Source organism: Eucalyptus grandis, chromosome 7 (genome assembly GCF_016545825.1).
Source record: "Eucalyptus grandis isolate ANBG69807.140 chromosome 7, ASM1654582v1, whole genome shotgun sequence".
In the NCBI taxonomy this organism is placed as follows: Eukaryota; Viridiplantae; Streptophyta; class Magnoliopsida; order Myrtales; family Myrtaceae; genus Eucalyptus; species Eucalyptus grandis.
In genome coordinates this window covers 15631126-15650209 of record NC_052618.1, presented here as the reverse complement: position 1 = coordinate 15650209, position 19084 = coordinate 15631126, and the positions used below count along the sequence as shown (strand labels likewise).

At 37.3% G+C, this 19084-nt stretch overlaps 1 protein-coding gene across 1 annotated transcript; it reads right to left on the bottom strand.

Moving 5' to 3' along the window:
• Window positions 1-11172: 11172 nt before the first annotated feature.
• Window positions 11173-13005, bottom strand: LOC120295573 (omega-hydroxypalmitate O-feruloyl transferase-like). Its single transcript, XM_039316814.1, has 2 exons — window positions 12525-13005; window positions 11173-12198 (listed from the first exon to the last, which is right to left on the bottom strand). The coding sequence occupies exons 1-2, from the start codon at window positions 12945-12947 to the stop codon at window positions 11305-11307; spliced, it is 1317 nt and encodes a 438-aa protein (XP_039172748.1). The 5' UTR covers window positions 12948-13005; the 3' UTR covers window positions 11173-11304.
• Between the last annotated feature and the right edge of the window lie 6079 nt (window positions 13006-19084).

The window sequence follows — 19084 nt, the reverse complement described above, 5'->3', positions numbered from 1 at the left end:
CCTAATGACAACCAAACAGGAAAAACGAAACCCTCTTTTTTTCCTACTTTCACCTCAGACAATCAAAACAGGAGGAAAAACAAAATTAAGCGCAAAATTAGGCACAGCAATGATTGACGGTCAATAAATTTTGAATATGCACGTGATCTGAATTCTGAATATCAACATCACTACTCAAATGGGTATCAAAAACACTCTAGGACCACTGAAGCATCCAAGAGATTTCACATATCAAAATGCACCCATTTTAGGCCCAACATCACACGCAGACATATCGAGAAAATTTCACGAATCATTAAGTATCCAAATCTGGACAACACGTATGACAAACTGCACTCAACAAGTCGGTTGCCTGAACGACCGTGCAAGCGAATCGACAATCTTGGTGCGGGCAATGTCTCCAGGAGGATGGTAGCAACTGGTTGTCTTGATATGGATTCAGACGGATGGACACAGCTTTTTGGTGAGGACTAGGACTTGGAGCGAACAGACCGGCATAGGGACGACCGCCCCTCGTCACTAAGGAACAATCGTATGGACTGTCCGATTCCGGAACCACCTGGGCAGCGTATGGGATGGAGAGAGACGCGATAACGGCGACTCCTTAGGTTTTTGGTTGATGACAGCTGTTGACACCGACTTCACATATTCGTAACTAAACTAGGAGAATCATTGGTCGAGTGCGGCCAACCAAATGAGGGATAAAAGAGCAATTTTATTTGCAATATGTATTGCCGGCCATCTAAGGGATTTGATCGTGATGAGCACATGATAAGCAAAAAAAAATCAGCTATTAAAAAAATAGGAAAGTGGAGTTTTGGCCAAGAAATTCAGTAAAAACTACAACTACAAATATCAGCCACTTCAGGAAAGCAACTTTCAGCAGAATAAAATTGAAATATTCTGCATATTTTGCCCGAGTATGGGGGGATTTTTATGGACAAGAGACGGTTAAAAAGTCGTCAGTTTTAGTAAGGGTACAGGGTACAGGATGAGTAAATAACTTTTTCCTTTTATTGTTGGGAAACTCCCACCTGTTGGGAATAGAAGAAACCAAAATAAAAAGAGAAGAAATCACCGGTTCCTGGACTGACCTAAGAACTGAACTGGATCGGATGGGCTAGTTTTCGGTTCCACAAACTGAGTTCCAGATTTCAGGGTGAGAATCGACGCACCTTAGAACTAATCATCTCTAGATGGATGAATACAACAAGGTGACTACGTCGTGCTAATTGTCGTCTGAGTTGCGGTCTAAGTTAATATACGGCCGAGAGAATGGCTATTGCCCGCCGATAAGAGTTAAAGCAAGTGTGGGTGGGTACCGCCGCAAAAATTTGGCCTAAATATTTAAATGTTTTTGCAATTTACCAGTTATTTTTTACTTCTATTTATATGATTTTCTCTTCACAAATGAATATAAAAATATGTATTTAAATTTCAAGACATTAGAAAGAGATTATGTAAGATTTCAATTTCATGTCAACCTAAATATAGTGGAGTTTGACACACTTGGAGTGCCAAAACTTGGCACGAAGTAACACTTAAGTGCCATAACTTCGGAAAGGTACACTTAAGTGCCAATTTTGGAGTAAAGTGGAACACTTAAGTACCGCTCTGGCCAAAATCCAGCAAAATTGCCGACGTGGCAATTTTCCGACAAGTTAAGTGCAAACGGCGTCATTTTGCTCGCAACGACAAATTGCAAAAATGATGTCGTTTTGTGTCGATGTATAAATAATTAATATAAAAATTAATTAAATTAAATTCAAACTTAGTTTATATAAAATATTCTAAATATTAAGAGGGGGAGCCGAAGGGGCGGCTAAGGCTGAGCCCCACCGCCGCCGGGAAGGGCCGACGTCGGAGAGGAGAGGGTCGGTCGGGTCGCCGGCCCCTAGCCGACCTGATGAGGGCTTGCGAGCCCTCGCCGGATCTGGGCAAGGGCCGCGACCCTCGCCCCAAATTTGGGCAAGGGCTCGCGGGCCCTCATTGCCGGTCGGCCGGCGTCGCCGGCCCTTGGCCGAGGCCCAGCGACCCCGACCAATGCTCCCCCACCATCGCTAGCCCTTCCGGTGGACGGTGGGAGGCAGCGAGGACCCGCGAGCCTCGCCCGGATCTGCGGTGAGGGTCGCGGCCCTCACCGTGATTCGGCAAGGGCTCACGGCCCCGCCGCCGGTCGGCCGAGGTCCAAGCAACCCCGACCAACCCTCCCCCTTTGTCGCCGACCCTTCCGGCAGTGGCGGGGAGGTGGTACCCTCACCACCCCCCTTGGTTCCCCCCTTTTTTTTAATTTTAGGTTTATTAAGTTTAGGTTTTTAATTTTAGGTTTTTAATTTTTAATTTTTTTTAAATTTTAGGTTTTTTAATATTAATTTTTTTAATTTTTTAGAATATTTTAAATAAAATTAAGTTTAAATTTAATTTAATTAATTTTTATATTAATTATTTACACATCAAACATAAAACGATGTCTTTTTTGCAATTTGTCGCCACGTCAGCGAGCAAAACGATGCGGTTTTGCATCCAACTCGCCGGAAAATTGCCACGTCAATAATTTGGCCGGATTTTAGCCGAAGTGGCACTTAAATGTTCCACTTTACTCCGAAATTGGCACTCAAGTGTACCTTTCCGAAGTTATGGCACTTAAGTGTCCTTCCGTGCCAAGTTTTGGCACTTGAGCTATTATTCTGCCAAATTTAGTGTAAGCTGGTGAATATCCAACCTTCTTCCTCGGAAAAATTGCATTATAAAATGAGAAGTGAAAACACCCAATAAAAACAGAAGAAGAAAAAACAACGATACACACTTACACGGCTCTAGTTTAGAAAATTGGAAGAAGAAAAATTACACCAAAAAAAGAGAGAGGAAAATTAAGGCATATTGGTCCGGTCCAATTCCTTTTGCAAAATTAAGAATCAGACTAGTTATTTCCGGTTTCTATTTTGGAAACCGAGAACCGACTAGCTCACTTCTTAGGCTGGATCAGGACCATGCTCATCCCTAAATTTCAGGGCATAAATTAAGGACTATGCTCACCACAATAGGACTCCGTTTGTTTCACGGAAATTAAACAATTTGGAAAATATTTTTCTAAAAATAATCGCTTTTATCCCTTAAAATAATTAGTTAAAGAAATATATTTTCATCATCGACAAAAATTCATATACAAATATTTATGTAAAAAATGGAATCTTTCTTTTTGTTACTCATTTTTGTAATCGATATAAATGGTCATTTTTAAAAAATATATATATTTTTCAAATCATTCATCTTTACACTCTAAAGATCAGGGATACACGCGGTTAGATTGATCTATCTCAAGCCACTACGTTGCCTGGGCTGTTCCGAGTTTGACAGCCCATAAAGCAGTTCCTCGGCGACAAGGCATCGTCGTCACCTACACCGATCTGTTCCCTCTAGTCCTTGTCCTCACAGCAAAGCTGTGTCGGTCAATTTGAATTTGATCAAGACAACGAATCGCTGCCATCCTCTTGGAGGCATCGACCACTTCGAGACTGTTGATTCCCCCGCGCGGTTATTCAGGCAACCACTTCCTTGGCTGCAATTTTCCATATGTGTTGTCCAGGTTTGAATACTTAAGTATTCATAAATTTTCTAGATATGCCTTGCATGTGATTTAGAGCCTAAATGGTTTCATTTTCTGCAAAATAAATAGAGATATGCTCATATGTGATGCAGTGCCTAAGTGATTTTATTTTCTGCCAAATCAATAGAGCCTAACTATCCACACCTGGACAAATTGCATTATCGCTGAGGATTAAGAGGGAACAAATCAACAATGCCCTGTCGCTGAGGAACTGCTGTCTGTCTCGGCTATCAAAATCAAGAACAGCCAGGCAACATAGTGGCTTGAGACAATATGTTGGGAGTGCGCAGCAAAGATACTTCAGCAGGAGAGATTACCAAGAAAAAGCCCAAGTTTGAATTGTTATGAGTCGACTAGAGTATGCTAACATCCCCACATCATACCAATTCTGCAATGTACTTTCCTTCAAAAACTTAAATCAATGAGCTATAGGCCAATTATGATATATTAACCGCTCTATACCAGACCAATTCTCCGATGCGGGACTTCTCTCTAACACAACTCATACATACATTTTAACAAGATAGATCCATAATAATGACTACGTGAATGATGCAGCCAGTATCTTCTGGTTAAACATGTATCCCTCAGTACCGTGCTCCCTCCTTTTCTCTACGCTCTCTTTTTATGCGGTAATCCCCCGTGAGTGCGTGTCCCCGCCTTTTAATTCTGCAGAAGACTTCCTCTGTTTATGCCCTAAAACTCACGGATTTTTAGCCCTCTCTTTTCCAGAAAAATCGTGATCTCCGTCTCCTATAAGAGGGCGAAATAATGGGATATATCAATTCAGTTCTGAAAGTTGCTCTGCTAAAGTGGCTGAAATTGGATTTATAATGGCAAGGATGCTCTTGATGTCCAACTTACTTAATCGAAAATAATTCAAGACAAAATGTAACCTTTTTCTACAGCAAAACCACGGATTGATATCAATGGCTTGTCCTGCAGTGGTGTGCAAACTTAAAGATCTAGTGATGATAATGGCAAGGCAACCACCAAGCTACGTATAGATAGAGGCGAATAGACTTTAAACGGTTCAAAGACCCAAGAAATCAACAGACAAAATGAGAGAGGAAAAATCTGAACAGACGAACAGCTCAACAAATTAATAGGAATAGAAATGACTTGATGGTGGCTTTTGTGAATCAAAGATGGTGATAAAAATTAAAATATTTGGGTTGGTGCTTTCTGGTCATGAGTGTCTCTCTTGTGCGTTGCCCATAATTTCTTTTCTGGTCTATAATATGTATTCTTGGTGAACTCTCTGTCGTCCTCTTATGTGGGTCCTCGTCCAATCTCTGAGCATATATAATGTGGCACTTCCTTTGCTAAAAGACATATGAATAATGGTATTCCTTACTGAGCAACTACAGCCTTGCATTTCTCACTCATAACACCGGAGGCTCCAATAACTTAGTTGACTTTAGTGATGACAGTCAAAATACTCACAATTGGAGCAATTAGCGAGAACCCTGTATCTGTGAATGCTGAAGAAATGTCGGCACAAGATCCACTTGCTTTTGCCATAATGAGAACACCACCCATACCCTTTTTGTCAGGTTGAAGGATCAAACATGTGCTCCCTTGCATATTGACTAGGTTCTACCCACCAAACTCAATTTCATCTCCCTCTTTTCCATAGCACTACGACTCCACCAAAACGAGAAAAACCTTCAACCAGCCCTTGATTGACAATGCTCTACCGAATGGTATCGTTGTTGGTAGACACCAAGAGGATCCACTGTATGAAAGAGAATAGAGAGAAGTGAGTAATAAGGAAAGGGGGACCGCAAAGAAAAAGAAAAAGAAATAAAACAAAAGGATTGACTTCACTTGACCAACAAAAAGAGGGGAACTACTTTCTTTGGTAAAGTTTAATTGAAACATGCTAAATGGTGCGCCAAATAAGAGGTAATGTCGTCAATACACTAATAAAATGGAGTCTTTAAGCCAAAGGAGTGAAAAAAAACATGACCAAAATAGCAAAAATTTCTTGCTTTTCATGTGTTGATCACGATCAAATCCCCTTGATGACTGGCAATACATATCGTGGCTAAAATTACTCTATCATTTGTTTGGCCAAATTCAACCAATGATTGCCCTAGTTTGGTTACAAAAATATGAAGCCCTTTAATAGAAATTTTGGATGTCAACATTTATCATTGAAAACATCTATTGAGATGCAAAGGGACTGGACCATGATGGTGTCCTTTTTCGTGGATATATATATATATATATATATATATATATATATATATGTATGTATGTATGTATGTATGTATGTATGTATGTATGTATTAAGGTGATTGGTTACAGAGTGAGTAACTTCCAGTCTAGTAGTTTGGAAACTATCTTATTGGAATCAATTCCCAATTTTGAAACCAGATACTAAATTGATTGACTTTGGAATGTCCTTTTTTTTTGTTTGTTTTATTTTATTAGATATACAATATGCATTGTGTCAAATGCGAGAGAGAGAGAGAGAGAGAGAGAGAGAGAGAGAGAGAGAGAGAGAGAGAGAGAGAGAGAGAGAGAGAGAGAGAGAGAGAGGTCATGCAAAAAGTTCCCAAAGAGAGAGAGAGAGAGAGAGAGGTCATGCAAAAAAGTTCCCAAATTTTGTGTTGGTTTTGACAGTTACAATGCATAGAAACCAAACCTACCAAAGTCAAATTCCACATTTTTTACAAAGGCACTAAACCAGTCTTGTATGAACCGACCAATATGAGCTGGTTCCAAGGTTGAATAGGTCTAATTGCATGCCCCTAATATTTGTGGCTTTCTAAGTTGGAGATTTAAGTGATTCATTCTAAAATAACACTACAAAAAAAGTCTCACAACACCATACATGGTATCAAAGGAAGATTTTTTGAGTTCAAATTATTTAAAACCCCTTATTTGTCTTTCTTATTATATGTTTCCACTCTTAGCCTGAGGGCGAGGGCATTGTGGGCCCTCGCCTAAATGCAAGAGAGAGAACGAAGCCTTTGCCTATTGCCAGCAAGAGTCAATAACCGTTGTTGGGGCCCAAGTTATCTAGCTAGCTGGAAATCCTACGAAAAAAAAAAAAAAAGAAATTTCATAAAACTTATTAAAATATTACAAAAATCATTATCATCATCACTTTTGGTATAACTTGAAATATAAAAAATGCGAAGAAATAATTGTGAAATTTCTATGTATTTTAATGTGTGTAGAAGAAGAGAACATAAGATAGGCTTTATTAAATAACTATCTAAAATAAAATAACAATCAAAGATATGCATAATCAAAATGAAATATAAGCGCTATCTTGAGAGATGAGGATAATCAAAAGAAATATCCTAATTAACCCTAACAACATGTCATATTAAAATGTGTATATCAAATACAAAAAAGTGAAAGACACACTTGCAGAATTTCAATAGTTGAAGCATGGACAGTTTAATAAAACAATTAGAGCATGCCTATTTTTATGTGTGCGAGTGTTGACAGTCTTCATGCAATGTGGGTTCAATGTATTTATCTATTTAATACAAGATGCATTAAAAGGAGAAATTGACTTTGAAGACCCAGTTCCACTTTTACTCCTGGTTTTATAAAATCGAAAATTCACGAGGAATTAATGTTAGTCCCTCATTAAACATATATAATGCAATTCATGCTTTGCAGGGTATTAATCATGAAAATTACTTATTTTGGGAATAATGGAAGCATTCCCTACAATATGAATATTGGACCTTTTGTTCAATAGCAGCACATGGACAATTGTAGCTATATCTCTTTGGTTCTCAAAATTCTAAAACTCCTGGAAAGAATAAAACTTATCTCGGAGAGTAGATTTTCAAGAATATGAACCCATCAACAAATCATATTAGTAAATCATCTTTATTTAAGAGTTTAAATCAATAAATTATAAGTCTAGTAAATTTATTAACTGCTCAATCCCTCTTCAATTATCCGATAGGGAATTTTTCTCTATGGTATGCTCACACTTGTATATTAATGAATACCCAACATGGATGATGACAACCCAACAATACTCTTCCTGATGCTAAAGATATGTAGATAGTGAAAATGGCACTTTACCAAACACTCAACACAAACCCATTATTTCACAAAGAAAAATAGCGCGCACACCACCTATGTAAAGAAAAAATTTACACAAACTGTCTATTTGCCCTTAATTTTGTCATAATATCATATTAATGGTATACAAAACCACTTGTGTAAAACTTTCTTACGGTACTATATGCTATGACCACTCTTTCATAAATTGACATCGTATCTATAAGATTCCTTTTTTTTTTTTAAAGTACATCACTTCATTGATGGAAGCATGTCATATAATACAACAGGCATGAGGAGTGCAACATCACTATGCTAGTTGTTGACACCTAAATTTTGACGATTTAGTTTATTTATTTATTGCATAGGAAATTATGGGTTAATTTTATTAATTGCATAGCATATAGATTTAGATTGCATTTATTTTGTTATTTGCATTTTTTGCATTTTATTGGACTGGTGGCGGATGAGTTCGAATTAGATGGATCAGGCCCACGAAGCGAGCAGGTTGGCCCAAGCCCGTGTTTGTTTAATAATTAAAAAATTATCTCATGGGAATATAATATTTTACAATTTTTCCGAGATATGAATCTTTTTTGGATAGGGTAGATGGGTAAAAAAAATATTGCGATTTGGCTTTGAAAGATTTGGATTTAGAGAAATTTTTTATCTTAATCTCGAATCCTTATCAATAAGGGATGAATTTTGTGGAAAATATTACGGACGTTGATTCGAGGAAGAATTTGAAAATCCAATTCCTTCCCTATAAAAGGCCATCCGCGTATGAGCGCAAAAGGGGGTTTTCTTTTCTCGATAAAAAATAAAAGTGAAAATCAAGCACAAAAAAGAGGGAAGAGCTTCGTTTTGTTGGTTTGCCGAGCAGGGGGGTTTTTGCTGTTGCAGAAGGTTAAAAGGGGGTTTCTTAAAGTAAAAAAAAGAGGGTAGGAGGTGGAGACGTACAACAGAGGTGAAAAAGTAAAAAGGGGGAAGAAAAGCTGTTCATCTTCTTCCTCGTGGGTTCCTCCGCTGCGCCACCGCCGCTCCTCTTCCTCCGCCACTGCCCGATTTTGCTGCACCAGATCTGCAACCCAGCCGTGCCAAGCCTCGCCATGACGCCGCACCGCCACCTGCGAAGATGACCCAGCGCCCGATGTTCTCATCGCGCCACCGCGACCCGCGACCTGTTGACGCCGCTCCACCAGCAACCCGAACCTCTGCCCTAGCGCCAGTGCTCCGCCTCCACCAGAGCGACCCCCAAGCCGGATCTGTAGCCCTTCTCCCGCGACGACCACACCCGGAGTCCTTTGGCCGTGACGCCCTTTACCGGAGTCCGAACGCCAGCAGCTCTGACCGCGACGCCCCTTTCTTGCCGATCCTCCCTCGTCGGAGTTCCCCTTACCGGACCTCCGACCAGCTACTCTTGGTTGAGCACCACGGGCTGCTCAGCCCTATTTTGGGAAAAAGAAAAAAAAATCAAAATCAGATTAGGTAGTTTTTCTTTTCTTTCATTTTTTAACATTCTGTTTTAGTGAAATTGTTCCTTAACATATGGTTGAGATTGCCAACATGAAATAATCCCTCAAATTAGGGATTGACAGTCCGATTTTCGCGCCTGAAATCCGACTCGCGATTCCTTACAAAAATCGACAATCTAATCTCAAGCCTAAGATTCGATTCGCGATTTAATTTTAAAATTGGTCAACCCGATCTCATGCGCGAGATATGGTTCGCCAATTTTTGGATATCAACATTATCTTGCTTGATTTGATGTCGTGGTGTTTTAATCAATTTTATTTTCATAAAAAAATCCAAAAAGAATATGAGCTAGGATTAGGTTTGTTTGTTTTTTTTATTATTATCTTGCATGTTTAGAATATGGATTTTATTTTGAATCATGAAAAGTAAAACAAAAAAAAAGTGCATTCATTTAGGTTGTTAGTTTTTTTTATTTGAATTGCATGTTTAATTATGTGTTAGTTTTAATTTCGAATGTCATAAAGAAAAAACACACAAAAAAATCATTGTGCATATTAGATTAGAATTGCATGTTTCATTTTAAATTTAGATCATCTTTTCAGATAAATTGCATTTTAGATTTAGATAATGTCTTAGTTTAAATTAGGATTTAATATGACTTAATCCCTAGTTTAAATTAGATAGAATCTTAATCTAGTTAGATCATTTCAAATTTCATAAAATTTGTCTTAGGATAAATTAGTTGCAATTTCTAGGATAGATTGCATTTTTAAAATAAAAATGTCATTTGCATGTCATATAGAATTAGGTTCATGAAATGCATGTCATTTTAGTAATTATTATTAGGTTCATTTCTAATTAGAAACTGTCCGTCATTAGATTAGGTCATTTAATAAATGTCGCGTGACATATAGCTCGCGTATTAAATTATATGCTGCATGTCATCTTAGTTTAAATAATTTTGTATGTCATCGCATCGCATTGCATGTCATTAGAATTAAGTCATTTAGATTGCATCTAATTATTGCATTTCTTCATGTCATATAGTTAAGGTCATGCTGCCATGTCATATTAGATTATTAGAATGCATTGCATGATTTACATTAAGAAAAGCGAAAACATAAAATTGAGTAATTGCTTGTTAATTAGAAACCATATCTAGGGTTGTTGATGTGGATTTCAATTTAACACTGCAGATGCTTTCGTTGCTTTGAGATAAGTCCTGCATTATTTAATTGTTTTCTTGGGTGTTAAATTGGTGATTTGCGCACATGCATGAACACCTCACCTGTTAGGAAAATAGATTTAAAATCAATCCAAATTGCTTGCCAAACGTTTTTTTTTCAAAATAAAAAGAAAGGTACCGAAAGGGCGTTAGAGAAATCTAACGTAACCAAGTCCCCGTACCCTTAGTTTGTGGTTCGTAGGAGTAAAGTAAATCTCCCGTTACTTTACTAGGGTTTCTAATCGACCCACCAAAAATAGATTAGTGGCGACTCCTAGTTAAAAATCAATTGCATGTTAACAATTCAAACCTAAGTTGCGAATTGGTATGGGCTTAGGAGAGCCCGAGTTAAGTCTAGGCTTAACAATCCATTAGCCAAACCCTAGGTGGTTCACACCCGAAAAAATTGGTCGCGACACTAGTCTTACTCAAAATTAAGGAAAAATATTAGCTACACAAGTTGTGCTAGCACCACAAAGTAGATGCCCATCTATTAAGCAACATGTCCACGAATGGCCCATTTGTCAAATTTTTCTTTCCTTGTCTCTCTCCTCTTGCAGACTTGCACCTCCATTTCTCTTCTTCTTTGATGTTTCTCCCTTCTTTTTATTTTCTTTTTTTCATTTTCTTTTCCTTCCACAATTTGTGCATTTAATATTTTCTCACACAAATGGCCTCATATGCCCTTAATTTACTCTTAATATCCGATCAATGGTGTACAAAACTACATGCCTAGAACTTTTTCTCACATTACTAGTGTATGCAATGGGCGCTCTTTCATAAATTGACATTTGTATCTATAAGATTCCCTTTTTTTTGGAAAGTACATCACTTTATTGATGGAAGCATATCGTATAAAACAACAGGCACAAGCAGCGCAACACCACAGCGCTAGTCCTACTTAAAACCAAGGGCTCGAAAACTAAGCTTCATATACTTATATCCATGGATGAGACTAGAACTTGCTTTTCAGCGTGAGCTCATGCTGAATCAACTTAGAGAAAACATCCATGGCGTTGCTAGTAAGCCCCAAGGACACAACCAAGTCATCACTCTCCCTACTCTGGGAAGCGACATAGATGATATTGTCAGGGACCGTCGCTGGCGCCACCTGGAATGGCCTCCCGAACCCGAAATCCATCTTGTAGAAAGGGAGTCGGCTCCATTTGCTGATGCAGCAAGAGTTGCCCTCGCAATCAACAAGGACCCTGTTCAGCTCGATGTGGTCGATGGCCGATCTTATGTAACTCTCGGTGACGGATGCGAGGGCCTCACGCACGGTCTGGACAGCGAACGAGAAGGGCTTGCGGGTCAATTCGCCAGCGCTGCACTCAGCACAGGACAAAGCGATGCCGTTCCCGAAGTAGCCACTCGGCAGCGGGGGGTCAAACTTGGGGCGGCTGTCAACTGCAGTGAGAAGCTTCGTCGTCTCGTGAGGACCAATTCCGAGAGCTTTGGTTCGCGAGATCCACACGAGCGCTGATATGATTTCGAAGGTCGTCGGGACTACGGAAGAGCCATTCTGGGTTGCCATTCTTGCCGCTTTCTTGAGCTGAATGAGAGCGTGTGGCTTGAAGCAGAACGATCTGTAAACGAGGGGCTTGGTTTTGGGGTCGACCATGAGTCTGGGCTGCCGGTCTCTCGGAGCATACTCGTGGTGGGGGAGATTGATGCGCGGAGGTTGCCTTGGGCGCAACACCGATCGATCAAGAAAAGGAAGAACTGATGGTGGCTTGGCTTGAGCCAGGTCGCTCCAGCAAGCTATGAAGTCCGTGAGGGCTTTCCCGTCGACGAGGACGTGATTCATAATGATGCCGACGACGATCCCTCCGCACTTGAATGTCGTCACCTGGATTTCATGATAAACTGTAAGTGGATAACTACTCATGTGTATGTCAGTCTTGGAAAGTCTAAATCCCCTTGCACGAGTCCAGAAGAACATGCTGCTGCGCAAGCGGTTGAATGATAAAAAGAAAAAGCAGTGCAGAAACGATCTCTTTTTGTTAGATAAATTGTTCAAAAGCACTATGTTGCTCCTTCTATCTTGTCCCAAAAGAAAAATCTCGCATAGAGTAGCCATAATTCTCGTACAATCTGTCTAATATATGATTCATCGATGAACTAATGCAGGGGAACGCCAGAATCAGCACGACCAACATGTTCTAGAGTATTTACCTGCACCGAAAGCAAAGGTACTTCCAAAATGGTTGGGGCTCCATCGCTGTGCTTCACGAGTTTTCGCAACATGGCGGGATTGATGGTGCTAATATCGCCCAGCGCTGCGATGTCATCCTCCGACGTCGCTTCGACGAATGGGACACCTTCTCCAGTGCATCTCACTGCCATCCTCCCGTCGATCCCCATGACAAGTCTGCCTGCGAATGGATAGAACTGGACCAATGCCTTGGCCAGTGACTCTCTGATTGTCTCAATCGCGGCAGAACACCTTCCTCTCCCTTCACCATTGAAGGTGAACACGATCTCAACCACGAACTGGAAGGTCTGGTCGAGGTTTGAGAGAGCGTAGAGCCCGCCAAACGTTTCCCTCGCCGGAGAAACATGAACTGCGTTCGCGATCTTCACATCAAGCTTTCGCATAGCTCCAGTGTTTCTCGGCTTCTCATTTCCTACTTCTTTGCACAGAATAATCGAAGCTGTATTTATTTATCCGCAGGCTTTGGGCGATACCATGGTAAATGTACGACTTGCTAATTGCTACAAACAACCCTGACCATAATAAAACGGTAAATTAAAATATCAATTAATATAGTCCACATTAGGAAAACTCTTACATTGATCAGTCATATATGAAATTGACCAGCCATATTTGTTTATATTGGTTGCATGCAAAATTACATGATCTTGTCAATTAAATATAAATATATTATTATATATTTGAATAAATGCATATTAAATTCAAAATGCGCACGCTACATACCGTTCTTGCTTTCATCCTCAAATGACTCAAACGTCCCTCTGAGAATTGCGGTACCCATCCTGTGGATAACAATTATGAAACATTAAGAAAATTAACCGATTAACCAACATAAAATATTCTTATTATTAGCAACAATCTATATCTATAGATTATCATTAATGATGAAAATATTTTCATCACATTCATTATGCTAAGTGATACAAGCGATCACTTTAAGAAATTTTTCTTTTAAAAGTGTTGATAACCCCGACCGTAATAAAACGGTAAATTACAATATCAATTAATATAGTCCACATTAGGAAAACTCTTACACTGATTAGTCATATACGAAATTGACCAGCCATATTTGTTTATATTGGTTGCATGAAAAATTAAATGATCTTGTCAATTAAATATAAATATATTATTATATATTTGAATAAAAGCATATTAAATTCAAAATGTGCATGCTACGTACCGTTCTTGCTTTCATCCTAAAATGACTCAAAACGTCCCTCTGAGAATTGCGGTACCCATCCTATCGATAACAATTATGAAACATTAAGAAAATTAACCGATTAACCAACATAAAATATTCTTATTATTAGTAACAATCTATATCTATAGATTATCATTAATGATGGAAATATTTTCATCACATTCATTATTTATCATTAATGATGGAAATATTTTCATCACATTCATTATGCTAAGTGATACAAGCGATCATTTTAAGAATTTTTTTTTTAAAAGTGTTGATAACCCTGACCGTAATAAAACGGTAAATTATAATATTAATTAATATAGTCCATATTATGAAAACTCTTACACTGATCAGTCATATACAAAATTGACGAGCCATATTTGTTTATATCGGTTGAATGAAAAATTACATGATCTTGTCAATTAAATATAAATATATTATTATATATTTGAATAAATGCATATTAAATTCAAAATGCGCATGCTACGTACCGTTCTTGCTTTCTTCCTCAAATGACTCAAACGACCCTCCGAGAATTGCAGTACCCATCCTGTGGATAACAATTATGAAACATTAAGAAAATTAACCGATTAACCAACATAAAATAGTCTTATTATTAGCAACAATCTATATCTATAGATTATCATTAATGATGAAAATATTTTCATCACATTCATTATGCTAAGTGATACGAGTGATCATTTTAAGAATTTTTTTTTAAAAAAAGTGTTGATAACCTTGACCGTAATAAAACGGCAAATTACAATATTAATTAATATAGTCCATATTATGAAAACTCTTACACTGATAAGTCATATACGAAATTGACCAGCCATATTTGTTTATATTGGTTGCATGAAAAAGTACATGATCTTGTCAATTAAATATAAATATATTATTATATATTTGAATAAATGCATATTAAATTCAAAATGCGCATGCTACGTACCGTTCTTGCTTTCATTCTCAAATGACTTAAACGTCCCTCTGAGAATTGCGGTACCCATCCTGTGGATAACAACTATGAAACATTAAGTGAACCGATTAACCAACATAAATATTCTTATTATTAGTAACAATCTATATCTATAGATTATCATTAATGATGAAAATATTTTCATCACATTCATTATGCTAGTGATACAAGCGATCATTTTAAGAAATTTTTTTTCTTTTAAAAGTGTTGATTTTCTATGAGCATTTGTAGATTTTGCAATCAATTTGAACAACAACAACAACGTAAACAACAACAACAACAACAACAACAACAATGACAACGACAACGACAACGACAACGACAACGACAACGACAACGACAACGACAACGACAACAACAACCACAACCACAACAACGACAACCACAACAACAACGACAACGACAACAACGACGACGATGACAACGATGACGACAACAATGACAACAACAACAACGACAACGACAACAACAACGTCAACAACAACCACAACCACAACAACGAGAACGACGACAACGACGAAAACGACAACGACAACGACAATGACGACAACGACGACGACAACGACGACGCCAACAACAGCGATGACAACAACAACCACAATGACAACAACAACAACAACAATAATCTAGTCTCTACAACAGCAACAATAATCTAGTCTACAACAACAACAACAACAATAATCTAGTCTCTACAACAACAACAATAATCTAGTCTCTACCCTTCGCCTATAGCAGAAACAATACTAATTAAAGATGGATACATGAGTAGCTCATCTCTCCGGCAAACAAATTCAAAAACTAATAGTTACCTACAATTCCAAAGTAGAAGCAGACTGTCAACAATAGCAACACCAACAACAACAGCAACAACAGCAACAACAACAACAATAGCAACAAGAGCAACAACAACAGTAATCTAGTCTCTACCCTTCGCCTATAGTAGAAACTACAATAGTTAAAGATGGATACGTGAGTAGCTCATCTCTCCGACGAACAAATTCAAAAACTAATAGTTACCTACAATTCCAAAGTAGAAGCAGACCGTCAACAACAACAACAGTAGCAATAGCAGCAGCAGCAGCAGCAACAACAACAACAATAACAACAACAATCTAGTACCCTTCACTTGTAGTAGAAACTACAATAGTTAAAGATGGATACATGAGTAGCTCATCTCTCCGACGAACAAATTCAAAAACTAATAGTCACCTATGATTCCAAAGTAGAAGCAGATCGCGTAGTCCTATATCAAATGATTTCAAATATTTATTGTTGAACGCAAATTGCGTAACCCCAAAACCTTCATAACTAGAACAAGAACATGCATAATTGAGTAGAAAGATTAACGCACCTATTTTATGATCCATTGTTCTTGAAGCGGAAGCGGAAACACATTATTCCACGCGCAAGTCATTCTCCTCTATTTCCCTCCGTATCACTAGCTTAATAAGGCAGCCCCCTCACTTTAGCGATAGGTAAACGCCCCTTAGATGAGGATACATGTGAGAATTAGGGTTAAAGAAGTACCTTGAGCACTATTTATAGAGTTTTCAGCCAGGCTCCCTCATTACGGGCCAGGCTTAACTCGGCCCACACTAGCCAGTCCCATATTAAACTAATTAAAAAACCTTCTATCTCACCTTAGACCAACCATGTTTTACGGTAACCGTAAAAATAGTAAATTACAATATCAATTAATATAGTTCACATTATGAAAACTCTTACATTCTCCCACTTGGACTATATTAATTGAAAATCGTACTGTATGTGCGCACATTTGATCTAGATTCTTAATAGTCAATCCTATCCCATAAAGTCTTAAACACCGAATCATGGTGGTAACTGCATGTATACACATAGAGCTTTCCATGGTCACGAGTGCTCTCAACTTTATTGATATAGATTCAATATGGTAATGTGGCAAATGGATAACATCTCTTATAGAGAGATTACATTTGTTAGTCGCCATTCTCTTACCTTAGGCGTCACAAAAACTTGTTCTACTAGAGAATGCTTTATGATGAACCCACATATGTCTTGTCCTTATGGTTAACCTTTCTTTATATATAACAAGACATATGGACAAGGCTAATAACCGAATGCCCCTAGCCTTTACTCAAGGTTTATACAGTACATTGAGACTTTATCAACATAATAACAACACATTCAAAATATTTTATTAAATACAAAAGTTAATACATATCAAAGCGTTACAAAGTGTAACGAACACAGATGAAACATTTATCAGAGTAAAGCCAAAATAGCTCCCACTAAACAATAGCATCCATGATGTTCCTAAGCCCATGCTAATGACATATTCAAATACACATGGGCATAGGCCTTTAATTAGTGGATTTGCAACCATATCATATGTGAAAATATGTTATATATTACGTCACCTTTTTATACCGTTTCCTTTTGGTAAAAAATTTTGACCATCATATATTTAAACCTGTTGAGACCTCTGTAGTAAATAAATAATACTACAAAATTGTTATCTCAATACAACTGTATGGGTCTATTCATAAAGTTAAAACGATTAACTCCTTCATGAGGTTCTAGAGACTAAAAGCCCAAGTAACAGCCTAAAAGAATGTTACTAATACTGCTTACATAGTAAAAGATGACATAAAACTTTATTTACTGCACTTCCTGCTAATATAAATATGTATTCCGTTATTGATTGCATGTCATCATAACAACCAACAAAATTTACATCTAAATACCCTACTAACTGCAATAATTGAATATGTCTATAAATTAGCATATAATCTCATGTCCTCTTTAAATACCTTAAAACCTTCTTGACAGCAACCAAGTGATCACGTCCTAGATTTGACCGATATCTGCCTAAAAGTCCCATCACAAAGACAATATTTAGTCTAGTGCAAATTCGAGCATACATTATACTTTTAAGTGCATTGACACAAGGTACACACTTTAATTAGATTTTCTCAATATCTAAATAAAGACAATGTGATAGATTTACTCCATCACCCTTAACAACAGGAGCAATTCCTAGCTTGCAATGATGTATATTGAATATTTCTAACATACAATCAGCAAATATCCTCCAAGAAAATCTAATATAATATGGCAAAAATAATCCTTACAGATCTCAGTACAAATGATATAAAATGTCTCATGGTCACAACCTGTAAGCAAAATATCATGTACATAGAGTATGAGAAAAAATAAATTTCCTCCCACTGACCTTGTAGTATATTGAATTACTTTGTTCCCAATTGAACAAGATAACAACACTATGAAACTTTAACAATATTGTCTGGAAACTTGCTTAAGATCATGAATTAGAACTTTTCAGTCTACATACAAGTTTACTTGAATCTGCTGCAAAATCATCTAGTTGCACTATATAGATTTTGTATCTATTTAATGTAACTCCATATCAAAATAAATTATTAATGCCATGTTCACTCTGAAAGAATCTTTAAAAATAGTAGAAAGAAATAATTATTTCTTCACTATAAACTGTACACCCCTCTTTTAGAGTGAAAATTTTAGCTACAAGTTTAGTTTTAAACTTCATAATTTTCCTTTGAAATCCTTTTAATTTTGTACGCCAATTTGCAACTAATGAACTTGTGATCTTTAGGCAAGTAAGTTAGTTTCCAAACACTATGATGTTTCATAGATTGTATATCGCATTTTATGGCATCTAATCACATACTTGATTGAGAACAAGAAATGACACTTATAAATATGCCACTACATCAACCATATAGTGGATATTGCAGTCATGCTCTCACAAATAGACTATATAATTTAATGGAATAATTTATCGTCTTTCCCTAACAAATCTCTCGAGTAAAGTTACCACTACTTCATTCTATACTTGAGAGGTTTGAAAAAATTTCATCATAAACTATATCAAGAATAGTATCTTAAACCTTAACAAGTTTAGTTTATGGTATAGGAAATTCAATAATTGTCTGTACTAAAATTTTTTAGTATAGGCAAAGACAAAAATACAGTGATTTTCCATCGTACTATTATCCTTAATAGTCTGAGAGTAGCTATCCTCTATAATTACGTTAAACTGTAGAAAATTTACAGTGTGTGATTCCATAATACTTGTACCTTTTTTAGGGTCATAAAATTGATACCCCTTTGAACAATCTGAGTAAGATACAAAATAATTCCAAGTGAATCTAAATTCCCACACACTTAATATTGAATTAGATAACCTCACTTCTGCATGACACCTCTAAATTTAATATGATTCAAGTAATTTATGTCCAGTCTATAACACAAAAGAAATTTATGAAATAACTTTGATAAGAAATACCTTTTGTATGTGAAAAGGTTGCTTTCAAAATATTAGCTCATAGAAGATC